The 18266-nt window shown below is 37.1% G+C and overlaps 1 protein-coding gene across 2 annotated transcripts in view; it reads left to right on the top strand.

Moving 5' to 3' along the window:
- Window positions 1–18266, top strand: part of LAMA2 (laminin subunit alpha 2) — a 359058-nt gene that overhangs the window by 126944 nt on the left and 213848 nt on the right. For both annotated transcript variants that reach the window (XM_032682503.1, XM_032682504.1), the window contains exons 5-9: window positions 4307–4486; window positions 6577–6666; window positions 8674–8791; window positions 10475–10653; window positions 12309–12408. In XM_032682503.1, coding sequence (XP_032538394.1) covers window positions 4307–4486; window positions 6577–6666; window positions 8674–8791; window positions 10475–10653; window positions 12309–12408 — 667 coding nt within the window. The remainder of the gene's footprint in view (window positions 1–4306; window positions 4487–6576; window positions 6667–8673; window positions 8792–10474; window positions 10654–12308; window positions 12409–18266) is intronic.

The raw sequence follows: 18266 nt of genomic DNA, 5'->3' as shown, positions 1-18266 counted from the left end.
GATACCTGTTCAAAGCTAATTAGTAGTAAAGAAATGCAATGAAGAATAGAGCTGATAGAAAGATACATTTCTTTGCTCCAATTTAAGAACTAGGAAATATTAAGTGAATTTAGTATGAAGCAGGATTAAAACAAGCAAAAGAAGGATCTCTTTCTCTACAACATGTAAATGAGATGAGAAAATCCTTATTAGGTGATGGGTGTAGATATTAAGGTGAGACTGAGTGAGTTTGTGGAAGTCCTTTGAGGCTTGCCAGCAGTACAGAAACTACCTGTAGCTCAGGAAATCCCTGAGTATTATGTATGCTTGCCTTCATCTTATTGTTAGTGTGTTGATTTGGATGCTGAGTAAGGCAGAGTACCAAGGTAGATAGGTCTTTTGGTTCTGACATGGTCCAGAGATTCTGATGTACTTGAGATGTCCTTTGAATACATTTGGTATATGTTCAACATTCTTGTGGGCAATCTATAAAAACGGAAAACTGTAATAGCAGCATTTGTTGGTAATGCGAAATTTAAAATAATTTGTTCTATAGCAGCTTATTATCCTATAAGAAAAATGCTATATGAAAATGAATGTTGCTAAATGTAATGTATTGCAATGTAATACATGCAAGATGAAAAAAGAATTATGCATGAATGCTGATGGACTAGTTTTGGACTAAATTCTCTTCAGAGTAGAGAGCTTGTAGCATTCTCCACAGTTCTCAGGAAAAAAAGTTGATTTATCGTCATACTGAATCTTAAAAATGAAAAGATGTTGACTGCTCAGAATTTTCTCAAATGAAAAATTAGAATACTGTCAATTAAATAATTATGAGTTCTAGGTTTAAAAGGAAAAAAGCCCCAAACAAACAATAACCCCACCAGAACCAGTTATTTTTGTTGAGGTTTTTTAAAGAAAAAAATTTCCTCCCACTGGGGCAAGTATATGTTGTGATGAAAAACATTACAATGGAAGAGGAGAGTAGAGCTATAAGAGAGAGAAGGGCAATTGGTAGACTTTAAATACTGTGACTCAGATTCACTCTGTAGCTCAGGAAGCATTTAAACTGTTTAGTCAGAGGAAGTGATAATATATCAGAGGGATCACTCTCTAAATGCCCTCTTTCTTTTATTCCTTCATAACCATTTTCTTCTGGCCTCTGTTGAAGATTCCTAAAGATTCCATTTGGTGGAATAAAATCCCAGACAAATTCCCTGCTAAGGAAAGGTTTTCTGTGGTTGAAATCTGCATAGCTTTCATTTAGAATGCAAAATGATGATTACTTAAGTATTGGAATTAGTGAATAAAAGTTGTCCATGAAACCTGAAGAAAATTTGACGTTGTCCTCTCATGGGGGTTTGGATTATCCAAATTATAACAGCCAATCTCTACTAGATTAGCATTGCAAAATAGATGTACTGCTGGCAGATAAATCCTTCTAAAAAGGGAGTCTGTTCTAAAATGGATGCCTCTTGCTTTATTTTGTTAATTTACATTTTAGTTCTGTAAACCTACTATGCCAAGGTGGTGATTTAGTCTTCAGTGTCTGAAGACTAAATTTGTTCTTTTTAAAAAAGATATAAGTCAAAAGGCGTGACTGCTATTTAGCTGTGTCACTTCTTATCAAGCTGGTTCTATTATTCATACTTTTAACTTTTCCTTATTCTGCTACATGGATTTTACCTGCATCTTTCTGCCACCACCCCCAAAAAGCTTTATTTTCATCTTTTTGAAGAGATGGTCAAATTGCCATGCTGCTTATCGTCAAGGTGCTATTGTTGTATCAGAGTGAGCAAGGGGGTGTTTTCAGCGCTAGTTTAGGTACATTTCTTCTTTAGCTCAAATATCAAAGTTCAGTCTTTAGTATTCTATTGCTTTAAACCCATCTATGTTTGCTAGCTGTAAACAAGAAATCTCTTGGATCTAGTTTAAAGGAAGGAGGCAACGGTGTGAAAAAATACTCAGAAGAAATATGTTTCCTTGCTCAGAGGTATGATACAGAGAAGTCTTGAGGCATGTGTTTTTACTAAAATCCTGCTTCTTTTGGAAAGATCTGTCAATTTCCACTTGACCTATTGTAACCATCTCCAGGGTTTTTTTAAGCTTGCTCTCTTCACACGTCCTCTCTCTTTTCACCAGGGACTTGAGCAGTTCTCTGGTCATGTGTTTTTGTCCTATTTGTAGCCAGAGGTTTCTCATTCAGGACTTCCTCCTTTCTTCCTCTGGGGTTTTTATCACAATCTTTTGTTTGCACCCTGTCTTTCTCATAGCATTTTATTCTGTTAATTTCCAGCCAACTATCTTCTTTCACTTAATTACTTGTAGTCAGAAGCAAAACTGAGGCAGAGCTCAAAGTGAAATGCGGAGGCGGTAGTTTTATCACCTGTTCCTGGAGATAACATGGCAGAAACCTAGAGGTGCTGATTCATACATAGGCAAGATATGATAGCTGCTCCTGGCAGAGTGGCTCCCAGTGATTTTGTGTACCTGGGGATACAGTGGAGCAGGATGCTGGACATGATGAGGTTTAAGGTTTCCCTCTTGGTAGAGAAAATCACAGAATTTGTTAGGGTTGGAAGGGACCTCTAGAGATCATTTAGTGCAACCCCTCTGCCAAGGCAGTGTCACCTACAACAGGTTACAAAGGAATGCATCCAGGTGGGTGTTGAATGTCTCCAGAGAGGAAGAATCAACAACCTCCCTGGGCAGCTGGTTCCAGTGCTCTGCCACCCTCAGTGTAAAAAAGTTCTTCCTTAATGTTGAGATGAAACTTCTTGTGTTTTAGTTTATGGCCATTACTCCTTGTCATGTCTCTGGGTACCACTGAAAAGAGTCTGGCACCATCCTCTTGCCACCCGCCTTTGAGATAAATGAGTAAGTTGATAGTATCACATAGCCAATGCAAGACAGTAGTAAGTCTTCTATCCAGTACCTCCAAAAACTCCAGGAAAGAAGAGCTATTGCTTTCCTGGGAGCAGTAGATTTACTGTCTCTTTCCTCAGTGTGAGGCAGCCACTGCTGAGTGAGTGCCAGCTGGCATTCAGAGTGCAGCTGTTTGCCTAAAACAGTGATAATATCACCATGTTCAATGACAGAAAATGACTGTGTGTCCTGACCTCTCACTCAGAGGACTGAGGTAAGAGGCAACACGTGTTAATTGCAAAGAAGAAATAATTTTTTATTCGTTCTAATGTTCTGCACATTTGACTCAGCATCTGAACATTCTTTCAGTGTACCAGCCTGTAATAAAAATGCCCCAATTAAAATTTAACACTTCAGAATACAGGAAAATTAATGGTTTCTTTCCTCCCTCCCCCTAGGTGCTCATTAACAGTGGTTTGCTGTACCTGACTTGCTTCTTCGTGTAGGCCTTTTCCAAGAACAGTTCTGTAGCAGCCCATCTGTTTTATTTAGTTGATTCAGAGCTAATGTATGCCATGATCAGCTACAAAGACAGGAGGGGAAGGAGATCTCTTATTTTTGTTGCCTTGCCCTTGATGCTGCTGTTGGGGTCAGAGAGTCTCTTTATGAAGGAGCCACAAAGCCCACTTACCTAGAAGTCTAGACTTTAGGATAGGGCAGGCAGAGAAAAGAGGGGTAACCTTCACAGAAACCACAGTGTAGGCAGAGAGAAGTAACATCTTTGGAAAAACAAATGCTAAACAGAGTTCTCAGAAGTGATAAAGATTTTCCTGGGGGACCAGGTGAAAACAGTTGCAACCCAGGAAATTGTTTCACCTTGCTGAGAACAAGATTCAAAGGAGATGTATTGTGTAAAGAGACAATGGGTAAGGAGAGATGCTAATGAATGCTTATTTTGTCTCATCTAGCTGTTATAGTTTTCAGTATTTCAAGAGTTACCTTATCCTGGCTTTTGAATGCACCTAGTTCAAAAGCCTTTTGATTATGATCCCTCTAAGAGGTGCAAACTGACACCTGTTGAATTCTCAGTCCCATTCCAAGTACACACTCCTTTAACTCAAAATTTCTGAGCCCATTGGTATGATAACTTCAAAATACCTATTTTCAGACTACAGGAGGAGAAATGAGTTGCTTGCGGCATGAATGCTGTTAGAGGGCCTGGGTACACACTTGCAGTTTGTGCTACAGTCTTTCTGTAGATAATGACTTTCCTTTGCTCAAAATGTTTTTATTGTAAAGACTCTTCATAGCTGAGGTCTGTGGACAATTCGACTTTTTAAAGAAAGAAGGTATTTTACATTTACAAATGCATTCACACAGTGTGTGTAGTGATATTTGTTGTTGTAATTATGACAGCTTTGATGCCATCTAATTCCTTACTGCATTAATAATTTTTCAGATTCACACTTCTCTAATTAATGGAAGGCCTAGTGCTGATGATCCTTCACGTGAATTACTGGAATTCACCTCTGCTCGCTTTATTCGCCTGAGATTCCAGAGGATACGGACACTAAATGCTGATTTAATGATGTTCGCACACAAAGATCCAACTGAAATTGATCCTATTGTTACGAGGAGGGTAAGTTCTGACAAGATGGTAGAAATGCATGTGTAGTTGTTCTCTTACACTTGTAAATGCTGTACCCGCCTTTGTTTGCTGTATGAAATTTTGGGAGATGATGAATACCTGTTTTTGCGTATCAAAATCCTGGTGATGCAGAATTCCCTGTTCACTCAGTTTTGTTATCTTCTCTGGACTGGAAGTAACAGTTTTATCTTTTCTGCTTAATACTGTTATTATTAACATAAGCACACAGCTCCTTTGACTGCAAACATTTGGATGCAGGTATTTGGCAAGTGTTTGCTGTTAGTGTCCTCTTGCCTCTTCTGCTGCTCAGTCCTTTGCTGCATTTAACATTCTTTGAGCACTTCCTTTCAGTAGAATTTCTAATTGTACTATAAGTAGTAGTAGGGTCTGAATGTAGCACTTCTAGCATTATCATATGATTGAGGCTAGCAGTAAAAATTTTGCATTTTTGCTTTAGCTTAAAAGAATGGGTGCAGCACTCAAACTCACACCATACCCCAGTCTTGTCCACTGTCCCTTGTGTGTATACACCCGTATCTATTCTTTCTGTAGTCTTTACTTTCTTTCTATGCCTCTTTTCCTTGTGCTTAAATGTGTGTTAGTCTAGTTTTCCTCTGATTTTTCTACCAAGCATTTTCAAAAGCTGGTTTGGGGGATATATAACTTGCCACATTTTTTTCTTTCTGCTCACTTCTTCTTCCTCTTGGTCACCATAGTTTTCTTTTGGAAAGTTTAAGTCACCACTATAGTAAGTCCTGTTGTGAAAGGAGTGTATTGTTATCCTTGGCTTTAGTTAATATCATTTGTCAATGGTGGATAACTGCAAAGAAACTTTTTTTTCTTCTGTTCCGTATTTCTGGGTTTTGTTTCCTCATCTAAATACATAGAGTGATGGCTATTTCTGAAAGTTTGGAATGAGCCATTCTCTTTTATATTACAAACTTAGAAACCCTTCCTGTTCAGTGCAGTTATTGCAGCCTCACTAATCATGGAAACTGTGTGTTTATGTAAAAGTGGACATTTAATAATCTGATTCTAAGTGAATAGAAATGCAAAATTAAATTCACATTTTAAAAATCATTTTATACTCATGAAAACTGAGTGCAGGACAATCCACTGATTTCTTAAACCAACAAAGAACGGTAACTTCTGTGTGGCATCTCTCCATGAGGCTGTCCTCAAAGGAACAAGGAGCAACTGAAACTTGCCATCCTTGTCAGAAAACAAAGGGTAGCCACAAATTATATATTTTCTGTGTTTTGTAAGCTTGACTATGAGTGATAAGAGTTCTTATTTTGTTTAATATATTTATTCATGATCTGATAAAGAGGTTAAGCACAGTAACAGTAAAATTTGCAAATAGCGTATGTTTGGTTTGTTGTTAGCTGTTAGCATGTTGCAGGACCCTTGCCAAAAATAGATGAAAACGGACAAGATTCATTGTTCCCAGATGCTGTAATACATGATTATAAATATCTTTCTATCCTTCATTTTGGTTAGGGCTCTTAATCCTCACCAAAGAAAAAAGAGAAATTGTCAAATGGCAGAACAACAGGTCAAAAGTACTTAAAGCTCAGTAGCGAAGACTATTCCAAGATCATTCAAAAGGCCAATTGCGAAAAACAGTTCTTCTCTCCACTTGCACAGAATGCCCAAGTTAGACCCAGCTAAGGTGAACAAAGGTGTTAGTTTTTGTTCTAGCTTTTCTCTTCTCCCCATCATCATGCCTTTTCATTTTCATGTTTTCTGAAGGGAATAAATTCTGTAGCATTTGCCTTCTCATTATCCAGTGTGCATATAGCCTTCTTCTATTCTCGTGTTTGTTGTATGCTGTGTATAAATTGACGTGGCTCTTGTGACTTCAAACAAATGGAACTGCGCCACTTTATACCCTTTCTTTCACTCAGCCTGAGTCTGTTGATCAAGACACGTCTTGGATTACACTGCCTGCTATATTTGTAATAGATCAAAAAAAAAAATAAAACAGGACCTGACAGTTTTGTCACCAGAAATGAATTCTGCAGTTTGGCACCTGCATTTTACAATCCACTTAGCAATTCAATTTCTGTTTTGTCTTACAGTATTACTATTCTATAAAAGACATCTCTGTTGGAGGCATGTGTATATGTTCAGGCCATGCGAAGGCTTGTCCACTGGATCCAGTGACCAATGTATGTATTTTTTTTTAATGTGACTTATTTATAGAGTGGAACATGAAAAAAAACCCCAACAACTTACAAACCTGATAATGAAATTCCTCAGATGTCTGTGAATTTATGTCTGTTCTTTATCTGGAAGAAAGTCAGAAGCAGTGCCAGGATGAAACAGTGCTAGCAACCAGAATGATAAACATTCTTTCAATGTCAGCAGAGGCTTTCCTGAAATGAAAGAATAGGTTTCAGATAATTCAGTCCATATTGGAAGTTTCCTAGGAAAAACAGAAATCTGGGTTACTCTATGTAGCTGTAGAAATGAATACTGTCAGTCTTTCTTTTCCTACTTGATATTAATCAAGGAGTTTCCTAAATGATTGCCAAGTATTTAATTGATACTTGTAAAGAAATTATGACTCTAGAATGGTGCATTTACTATGCAGGAAATATTAACTGAGTTATCGGTTAAGCTAATCTAGAAAATCATGAGTTGCTTATAATGTCTTCCAACTTGTAACTTTCTTTTTACACATACACAATATAATAAAAACATAAGCAATATAATTGATATATAGAAATATAACTTGTTACTGATTGTCTGACTGTATGCACTCACTAATACAGAATTTCCTGTCTACTAATATTACATGCCACAGTGTGGGATCTTCTCATACACTATTCACTTCAGTAGGAGCTTTATAGGATTTAACAGAAAATCTTGTTTGTATTTGACATTAAGCCATTATGTAGAAAATCATTAAAAAAAAAAATCTTACAGTGAATGCATTTACAGATCTAAGCAGTTTCTAGGGATCCTTGTAAAATTTTTGCAAACTCCTCGGTTTAATCCTTCTGAGCCTTTTCCGTAGTGATGTGTATAGCAAGTGTCGAACTGTTGTTTCAGATGACCTTAGTGATTGAACTGCAGCATTGTTAGAATTAGGCCAGCTGTTAGAATTGGGTCTGCCTCAGAAAATAAGTGCTGCTACTGCAATTAATACATTCTTCAGATAATATGGGTACTAGATAAAATAAAGCCTTTCAGAGAAGTGTGGTATCCTGTTTTGCAGGATGTCAAATATGTATTTGTTGTCTGACCGATATGAAAAATAGCATAAGTGAAACAACTCAAGCCAGAAGAGATTTGGAGGTTTAGCTTTCCAGGGATACTCTTTAGACTGAGCCATTCCAAAACAGGCTTGTAAACATTATGACTGTAGTTGTTATCAGAAAGAATCTTTCCCTTAGCATTGCAGAGAATAAACTTGCCGGAATTTACTGCCATGCTTTTTTGAAGCATTCCTTAACTTAGTCTTGTTTTGCAAGATTTATGCTTTGTCCTGTGAGCCATAGAATTTTTCTAGCCTTCTGCTTTGACCTTAAATGGCTTCACAAGGACCATGGAGAATCCCCTTCACTGAATAACTATCAAGAAGCCAATTTTTACTTCTCATTTCTCCAAACCACAGTTTCTTTTGCATTTTTCCAAGCTGCTTTTGTGGCTCGGAGAGTTTGGGTGTTCCATACAGCAATATTTTCATACTGGTACTATGTGGTCTGCTGAGGAACTGCAAAGTGCCTGAAAGGCTGGACTTGTGCTCTAAGGGGAGGGTCTAGAATGGCTCACTTCTTCTGGGGTCAGATCAGTTTTCCTGTAATGTGACACTGTATTTGAAGGCTACCAGCACTTCGGCTTATTTACTGTGTTGGGGAACTTTCATTCTCCCATCCTCCTTTCTTTATCCAGTTGAAATTTAGTTCTCCTACATCCTTAGATTCTCCTTAGATAATATGGCCAACAATCTTCCTTTGCTTTGTGACTTCCTGTGCTTTTTAGAGCTACAGAAGTTAAACACATTTAGTGAATGGAGGATACATAAGTGAATAAAAATGAATAAACAAAGGAATTACAGAGTATAGCCAGTCTCAATGTTTTCATAATTTGAACTGGAACGCAGATTATGTACATGGACAGATTCTTCAAATCATCACATTGTGTAAATATTTGTTTTTCTTTTAAATTAGAAATCCATCTGTCAGTGTGAGCACAACACATGCGGAGAGACGTGTGATCAGTGTTGTCCTGGTTTCCATCAAAAACCTTGGCATGCTGGCACTTTCCTGCATAAGCATGAATGTGAACGTAAGTTGAAAGCAGTACAGAATAAAAAGTTTGTTGCAACTGCTAGTGAAAACTGAAATTGGGTCCTAAAATATTTTACAATTAGTTTTGTTTCTAACCACATTTGTTTATGAATAACATTTGATGTGATGTTATTCGCTTGGTTAGATGGACTCAAAAGACTTAACAGAAAAATTACATGTTGAATTGTGGTTTTATTGAATGTGGAATATTTTATCATAACATAGTGATACTTGGGGAATATTGTATCATTTTTTTTCTTGCTTGGTTTTCATAATTATGATGGGGATTTTTTGATAAAGTAACAGGACTGTATGCTGGTAAGTAAAAAGTCTTTTTACAGATTTTTCATTATTTTAAACTTTAACAACATAATTTTTGTATAAATGACACTTTTATATGTTATACTCTTCATCCCTGATGAACATTGTATTTTTATATATGATCAAAATATAATTTGAATGTGTGATTTTTTTTAACAGAAAATACAAAGTATCTAGTTTTCCAGCATGGAATGAAAACATACTTAGAAATGTCACCTTCCCACAGGGTGGGAATTTCATTTTCAGCTTTATTGTAGTAAGGGTAGTTATAATTGAACTTTAATATCTTACTTCCAGAGGTCATATACCACGAATATTTCCGAACATAATAAAATCTAGTGCTCCATTACATATAAGTGTTTATTCATTTGTAGGTTTTCAACTTACCATGAGTGATTAAAAGTAAACAAATAGGAACAGATATGCCCATATTAAAAGTAGCCATTGCTTATTTGTGTCCTGTAAACTTTGGCCACAGAGGTTATTGTTTCAGTTAGGGCTGTGTCTGCGCTGGGAATGCATTCTGGAATGAAATCAGGGTACATTTATTTTCATGTTTAACTTTTGAGAGACACTTCTTATGCCCTGTTCAACCCTTAGTGAATTGTTGTACTGTCATGGTCGAAACAGTTCCCTGGGATCTGATTCAGATGTAAGGAGAATGCCTCCCTACAATGTTGACAAGCTTTGAATTTCTCTGTATGTGGAAATGAATGTTTTAATACCACAGAGGAAGGGAGAGAAAGTGAGCTACCTCATTTTTACAGCAACAGATTATTAGTTTATCTTTTCTTCTTAGGGACCTGAAGTCTAGAGTTCAGATATGAACTTCAAAAGAAGTTTTAAGATTGGGAATCCTTTTGTTCTGACCCAGTTCTTACATGCGTATGTGCAAGTCAAATATTTTTAGGATGTCTTTCAGCTTTCATTTGACTTATTTTAATTTACTCATACCATTCTGCTACTTTCCTTACAGCTGCTCTTGTATTTTAAGTTAGATGACTCTTTCATGAAACATATGTGTGTGCAATCACCAAAACGTTCTTGACTATCAATTTAAACAGAAAAAAAAGAAACAACCTAAACCAAAACATCATAACTAAACTATGTCTGTCAACTTCCATACTCCCTAAGACAAAATATTGAGGGAAAAAAATACAACATACAGAATTCTGGGCCATGTTTATGATGGGACCACCTTACTTTTCAGAAATGAAGTACTAAATGAATGTTTGGATGTGCTGCCAGTTACCATATACAGCACCAATGACAAAATGTTGAATGACTCTTTTTAGTACCTTAGTAACAGTGGGGCATCTCCAGTGGGAATGTATTTGCTAACACATTCCCTCTCTTTTAGCATGCAACTGTCATGGGAAGACTGAAGAGTGTTACTATGATCAGGATGTTGCAGACAGAAATCAGAGTTTGAATATCCATGGAGAATACATTGGGGGTGGAGTGTGTGTGAATTGCACAGGCTACACTGGTGGCATAAACTGCGAGACCTGCCTCGACGGATACTTCAGACCTAAAGGGGTAAACTCTTGTTCTGTTGTCCCTTCTCTGTAAAGCTTGGTGTGCAAACCATCACTTCATCAGGGGACGTTCAGTTATTAAAAAGAGATGGCACAGTTTGGACTGCCATTTTATGAAGGTTAACTTCTAATTCTTACAGTGCAGCAGTTGTTTTTCACAACTGGAAATCTATAAAGTTAACGGTCAGAGAAATATGGAAGTGAATAGTGTTGATATGAACAAATGCACTTGAGGTCAGGGCTTCCAGCTAGTATTTCAATTTAATTTAAAGGAGGATGTGGTCCTGTAAACAGAACTTTTGCCTCAGTAGTGAATTTCAAGTTTTGTTATCGAAGTTCAAAGAAATATTGCTATTTTTTATATTGATGACAGTCTGTAATTTTTATTTTTAAATGTAATGTAGAATTAATAACCACTGAAATTCTATAGTGTCTCATGAATGTCTTTAAATTTCAGTGCAGGGGGAATAGTTTTTTGTATTTTGTCAAATAAGACTGTATTTTCATCTAAATTGAAGCTATCAGAAGATGAATCTTACGTTGGTTGTATTGTTAATATAGGTCATTCCTGTGCTTTAAGCTACACTATTAGTGTGTGCTTAAACTGCTTATGTTTCACCTGTTTAGTTTCAGTTGGGTAAATAATGGCCTTTAGTCTGATTTGTTTTCAATCCTCAAACACAGAAAACATTAGCAAATAGCAGTAGTTACATTTCCCCTGATATACAGGGCTTAGCCCTAGAGCTTGAGAAAAGGAGTACTGAGAACCAATTTCTTCAGCCGCAGGGCACTTGCTTGATTTTTTCCTCCGAATCAACTTATTGTCCAGCTAATAGGGATTTGATATGTGAGAGAGAGTGTGTGTGTGTGTGTAGTGTATCTATAGTATGTGTATGTACCTACTTCATACAGCACTTCTAATTTATATTCCTAGTGTGATATTAGACCAAGGTTTAAGTTTGGCTGAGGTAACGTTTTCAAGAACAATTTTCTAATGTTCACTTTTCTTCACTTACTTTTTGTTAAGTTACTGACTAACTTCAGTTAGTTTTTTGAATCATGCTGACCAGAACAACTGAGGTACGTGTCAATATTACTTTAGTTAGTAAATGCTTAAAATCTACTTCATTACATTTATTGATTTTAACCGTATACAGATTGGTTACAATCTCTACACCTTTGTTTTTTAAGTTGAAAAACTATCTGTATCTAAGTCTCTTACATGTTTCTGAATGAAAATCCAAAATGTAAGTTTAGTGGAATCATAGAACATAGAATCATTTATATTGGAAAGGATCATTGAGTCCAACCCTTAACTTAACACTACCAAGTCTACCACTAAACAATGTCCTTAAATGCCACATCTACACTCTTTTAAATACCTCTGGTGATGGTTACTCTACCACTTTTTTTGGCAGCCCTTTGCAGTGTTTAACAACCCTTTCTGTGAAGCAATTTTACCTAATATCCAATCTCTGGTGCAATTTGAGACCTTTTCTTTTTGTCATAGACTGCATGGACTTAGTTTATCGGCTATCTCATTTTTGTTAAAGTGTAAGGCACCTACACAGAAGTTGTTCTCGCCTCTTTTCTTTAAGAAATAAATGAAAGTTTTCAATTATTAAAGGTAAGGTTTTGTTTTCTTTATTTTTATAGGTGTTACCAGATAGCCCAGATCCATGCCAACCATGTTCCTGTGATCCAAATGGGTCTTTAAATGATACCTGTGTCAAGGATGAGAAACATGCAGCAGGAGGTAAGATTCCTCAAAAATATTGATGTTAAAGATGAAGTTTGACAATAGTCAAAGAAAAACTGAATCATGGTTTTGGTATCTTTAACAAAAAAAAAACCATAAAACTCTGGTTTTTTAAAGTTTACGCATACAAACAGTAATCCAGCTGCATTGTTTTGATATTTTTTTTTTAATTCATATTTCCAATTTGTTGAGGCTTCTTTCAGATTCATGGCTTGCAAACTTGGGTATATTTGTAAGATATGGAAAATATTGAAGAATTTTGGCTTTAAAGAGCTTTCTTCTTTTACCACAGGGATTAAAACTGGTGCAACAATAATGCTTTAATGTCTTTTCCTATCTAAACATATTTCCATTTGAAATCTAGAAAAAAATCTGTTTGAAAGGTATTTATGTGCTTTCTCTATTACTAATACAGGATTGCAAGATGTTTACCATAGCCCTGTAAAAGCTGTCTTCACATAGACAATAAACTGCTTCATTGTGCTTTGGAAACAGTCATAGAGTCATAGAATCATCTAATCAACCTGGTTGGCAAAGACCTCCAAGATCATCAAGTCCAACCCTTGATCCAACACCACTGTGGTTACTGGACCATGGCACTAAGTGCCACATCCAGTTTCATCTTAAAAATGGAAGTCCAGGGTAGAAGTTTTATTGATGGCCCTCTTTGTGTCCCTGAGTATTGAAAACTCTATTATTTCATAGTCACAATGGATTGAAATATTTTTTGGTTCTTTTGTTGTAAAACGTCTGAAAATACTGTACAAAGATAAAAAAACTTGAGGTCAGTTCTTAAGAGTGTTTAAATTGGGCTAATTACAATCTATTGATGAGATGTAGCAAACCTTTTTTGAAATAGAGATCAATGGAACATAAAAGCAGCATGACAAAGATGCAAATACTGGGCCAAAGGTGTAAAATCTTCTGTAATAACCCTGTACTGATTGCATCAGTTCAATAAAATGATACTGATTTACTGTCACTGGTATTGGTGGTGGGTTGATCTTGACTGGCTGCAACTGCCCACCCAGCCACTCTCTCACTGTCCTCCTCAGCAGGATAGAGGCAGAACATAAGATGAGGCAGCTCTCTGGTTGAGGTAAAGACCAGATTGCTTGCCAGTTACCACCATGGGCAAAACAGAGTTTACTTGGGGAAAATTAATTTAACTTATTGTCAATTTAAATAGATTCAGATACTGATAAGCAAAGACAAAAATTAAAAATACACCTCCTCCTCCACTACCACAAGTGGTGCAGGGTGATGAGGAGCAGGGGTCATAACAGTGCCTCTATTACACTCCTTTCTCCTCACACTTTTCCCCACCTCCAGTGTGGGTGCTTCTCATGGGCCTATGTCCTTCAGGAAAAGAAATTTACTCTGTCGTGGGTTGTCCATGAGATGTAGTTCCTTCAAGAAATATCCACCTTTTCCTTCATGAGGTCCTTCATGGGATGCAGTGTGGATGTCTGCTCCAGGCTGGTTTCCTCCAGGGGCTGCAGGAGTATATCTGCTCCAGCACCTGGAGTTCCTCCTCCCCCTCCTTCCCCTTCTTCATGCTCTGATCTGTCTGGCTGAGGGGTTCAGCTGTGCACCATTGGAGCTGGCTGTGTGTGGCACAGGGCAACCCCATCCTTTCCTCACAGAGGCTGCCCTGAAGCACCCTCCCCACTGCCAGTGCCTAGTCTGGATGCTCAGTACAGTGTATCACCTAGATTGATGTGAGAGACAGTACGAGCAGAAGAGGATGAATCCCAAAGCCGGAAAAAACACAGCGAGACTCTACAGTGCCCGTACCAAAGCTGTGGGTGAGACTGTATAGGTTATAGATGACAGACAATGAAACAAAGAAACCTCTCAGGCTGTGATTTTGAGATGGAGGAATGATTGATTCAAAGAAATGTGATGTCCCACTTGCGTGTTATGTGGCTGCTTGGTCTCAGTCCTGTTGCTGCTGCAGTCTCTCTTTTCACACCTTCTGTGCTGGCCCCTGCTGTGGGTCATCCTCTGGGGCCCTGGGAGCTGAACAGCACTTAACAGGCTGACAGCTCCTCTTTCACAAGAAAAGGGAAGGAAAAAGATAGAGACGTTTTTCCATCTGTTTGATTGTCAGTAATAGTGTCTTAGGACTCTCATAGTGTCTTATGCCTCTGAGCATTCAACAGATCTAAACCATCTCATAGTTGCTTTCGAAATCTGCTTACATTTTCTGATCTGACAAGGTGGTACCATGCTTTGACACCTTGCTTCCGTGTCTCCTGCCTTTTTTAATCCTCTGATCTTCTTTCTGGTAAATTCTTCCGCTGCCTCTTTTCTGGACCTTCTCTTAGGAAGAGAATAATGCTCCTGTTTTGGATCATTTGAATCATTCCCATGTCCTTCTAGTAAATCAAGAAATATGCCAGCCACGCATCTGGAAGATAACGTCTCCAAAATTAGATTCTCTTTTTCTGTTTTACCTCTGCTATCTAGCCCAGGCATTCAAATAAGATTCCTACTTCACAGTTCCTCCAGTTCCGAGAACCAAAGAGTCTTTTTGCTCTCTTCACAGAATGAAAAACTCTTGTCTCTTTTTCTGTCTTGGACTGTAACCAGCTTCTCCTCATTGTCCTAAAACTTAACTGATCCTGCTGCAATTGGTTAGAGGCCTGTTGCTTTTGAGCATGTCAGAGTATTCTTAATCTCTATTGAATCTGCTGTTTGTAACACATGAAGTAATTTTTTTTTCATTTATTCCTTTTCAAACCGATTGATTTCTTCTGATTCCAACTTATTTACTGTAGAGATTATTCTGTGTGTTTGAAGTACTTATTCTCATATGTGACACGCACAACCCACCATCATATATGGAATTATCTCTCCAAAGTAGTCCATGCATTTCTTTCAAACCTGTTGTCTGTGTCCTGCCCAGTCTTGGAAGTCTGGTGAGAAGTGGACACTTCGCACTTTCTAGACAGTGGCTAGAGGACAATTTTGGTATCTATTTTATTATTTACCTGTTTTAAGACCACTATAACAAAAATAAGCCAGCTCTACATATAACTGAGCTTCATAGCCATTCTACCTACAATGTGCTTGTTCTTTGCTTCTTTTTCTTGTTGTTTATTTGCCCTTTTGTTTTTTACTTCTTGTATTAAATAATGCTCCAACACATTAGGAAAACTGTTTACTTCTTGCACATTATGTTTGTTTATGGTTTTTGAACCAGTGGCTGTATCTGTGACTGTAATACCTTATTCAACAGAAAACACAGTAATGCCAATTGAAAGAAAAAGTCTTTCTAATATTTCTTTTAAGAAAAGATTTTTGTGGTAATAGAAGAAGTTGTGTTAGGTTCAAGAGCAAGTTCTGCATATAATTTTTAGTATAAAACTATCCTGAAAGCAGATCACTTTTTCTCTTTTTTTCCCCTCAAATTTATATTCAGTACACTGATAAAATTCTTTTTACTATACACTGCTCACCGTGGGGAGCAATTGGGTTTGAAGCATTGGTGAGCCTTCGTAAAGGAAAGGCTGGAAAGCATGATCTGTCTGAAGGAATCTGTGTATTCACCAGTGAACCATAATGAACACATTGGGTAGGTTGAAATACATCTCAAGAGTTACTGGCTGACGGATTGAGGATGAATTGTTTTCTTTGTGTAAGATGGGAATATGCTTTTTAAATATGTGCTAAGTAAATGCTTTGAGAAAGTAAAAAACATTAAACGAAAATGGAAACTAAAACATTAAACTAAAATGATAATAAGGAACATCACAGGATATGGAGTCACTGTGAACAATTCTCAAGGAAAATAAAGCTGGAGGCTGTACATTCTCTGTGTGCTTGAGTACAGTGGGTAACCAGCAATTCAAATGGAAAATTGCAGCAAATACTCTAGTAACTAGTACATTGATGAAACACATTAAGAGGCTTTAACTGACTGCATCCTATATTCATAATCAGATTTTGGTAGGTAAGAGAAAGGCATGGAAAAGTCCTTTTATAGTATAGCATACATTGTTTCAGGAGAAAAAGAAGTATTGTTATATATTAAGTATGTATAACTTCCATTTTGATCAGCATAGTATAACTTTGTCTTCATATGTTTCAGTCAGCATTCTAAAATGAAATATTATTATTCTAACTTGTAAAGTATATTTTTGGGTTTGAATCTTCAAGAATGCTTTTCAACTATTCTTTCATAGCAATCCTATATCAAATATTTGTGAGCAATATAAAAAAGGGAGACTTAGGATCAATCATAGTATTTTTTAAGCTAGGTTATTGATAATATAAACTGATGAAAATGCCTCTCAGTTTTGTAAATGAAAGGCAATAATTTTAAAACTGAACTTGTGCACCTGTGTCCAATCCATCCTAGTAATAGATAAACTTGACCATTGCTGATATTGTGATCATTTGCAATTGTCCATTCATAAGTGAACCTATACATTCAGAACTACTCTGTACTCCAGTAATTAGGGCTTTCATGGTGAATCAGTACTCTCATTTCGAGCTCTATTGGCTAGATTTTAACAAATAGCCATTTTACTGGACTTTTAAGCACCTGGAAAGGCTTGGAAACTGGCAGAGTTCTGTGACTCAGTCTTCACCACATGCTATCATGCAGTGAATTTTTCCCCTTTGCCTCTTTATGTACAATATAATCCCAATGACAGATGTTTATTTTTACTGAAAAACTTCCTCAGACATTTTAGGATAAATAAGATCCAGACATCTTGATCTTTATTCAGGCTTTATAGTACTTTCCTCAGCAAGCAGTCCCACTGATTTCCATGAGATCATTTTTTAGAATTTATACACTGTTGAACAAGAGTGAATATGATGGAGGCCAATCATAGGATTGCAGGTTTTTCAAGGGTCTGGTGCATGCTTTTGCGTGCATTTATTTTTGTGCGGTTTTGAAAGACTGCTAGGCTGGGAGAAAACAGACTGATAAAACTCATTTCAAGATGATTCATCCTCTAGGATGAACTTTCAAAGCCTCTACATGCTCAAAGATAGGTCAGAAACTGATAATATTCAGGGAGAAAACAGGGAATAACAGCTTCATCAAATAAAGCCCCATTCAAACAAGGCCTATGAAGTCATAGGCCAAAAGCAAAAGATGTACTTATGCTGAAATATGAGTTCATTACAACAAAAACAAAAGACAGACTTGAAACATCTGCCCTAAATCAAAATGTAGTTAGACTGTTGTCATAGTATACACTACATATGCACTACAGAAGCCTGGTCAAAAATAACCAGCGGGACACTGAGAGGAATTTACCATGTAATACAGTGAGATTTTGCAAGAGCCATAAATGAAAGAAGGCATGGAGCAAAATAGAATATACAGACTAACCCTGTCAACAAGCCTAAGAGCTGGAAGAATATATGACAGTTAGCAGTCTCTGCATCTTCCTCTCTCTGATATGGAGTGTGAGGTCTCTTGATAGGTGGTGGGCTGAGATTACCCATGCCTGTTTATGCTGTGTAAGAATGGGTGGGCGAGGACTGGTGACAGTGGAGTTTCCAATCTGGTCTCTCTCCCTTAACTGCAGAGTAAGGAGGAGAAGGAGAACGGACAGTTCTTGATGGGGAACTAAAAAATTGGACTAACTGAGCAATGGAGGACAGACTATAGATTTAAATGAGTATTTGGGAGTTCCATACTGAGAAATGTAATTGAATTTGAGTTTGCTGAGATTTGTGAGACAGGAGTTCTTGAAACTTTCAAATAAGACTGGTTCGCTTCTAAAGAGTAGGCTTGTCACTGCTAAAGAGTAACAGTGTCTTTTACTGCTGAATCCTGGAGCACAGCAGAATATTTTCATCTCTAAGGAACAAAAGTTTCTCTGTTCCGG

This window comes from Chiroxiphia lanceolata, chromosome 3 (genome assembly GCF_009829145.1).
Source record: "Chiroxiphia lanceolata isolate bChiLan1 chromosome 3, bChiLan1.pri, whole genome shotgun sequence".
NCBI lineage: Eukaryota > Metazoa > Chordata > Aves > Passeriformes > Pipridae > Chiroxiphia > Chiroxiphia lanceolata.
Note: the sequence above shows the minus strand (reverse complement) of the source record. Positions and strands in the feature narration are given on the sequence as shown.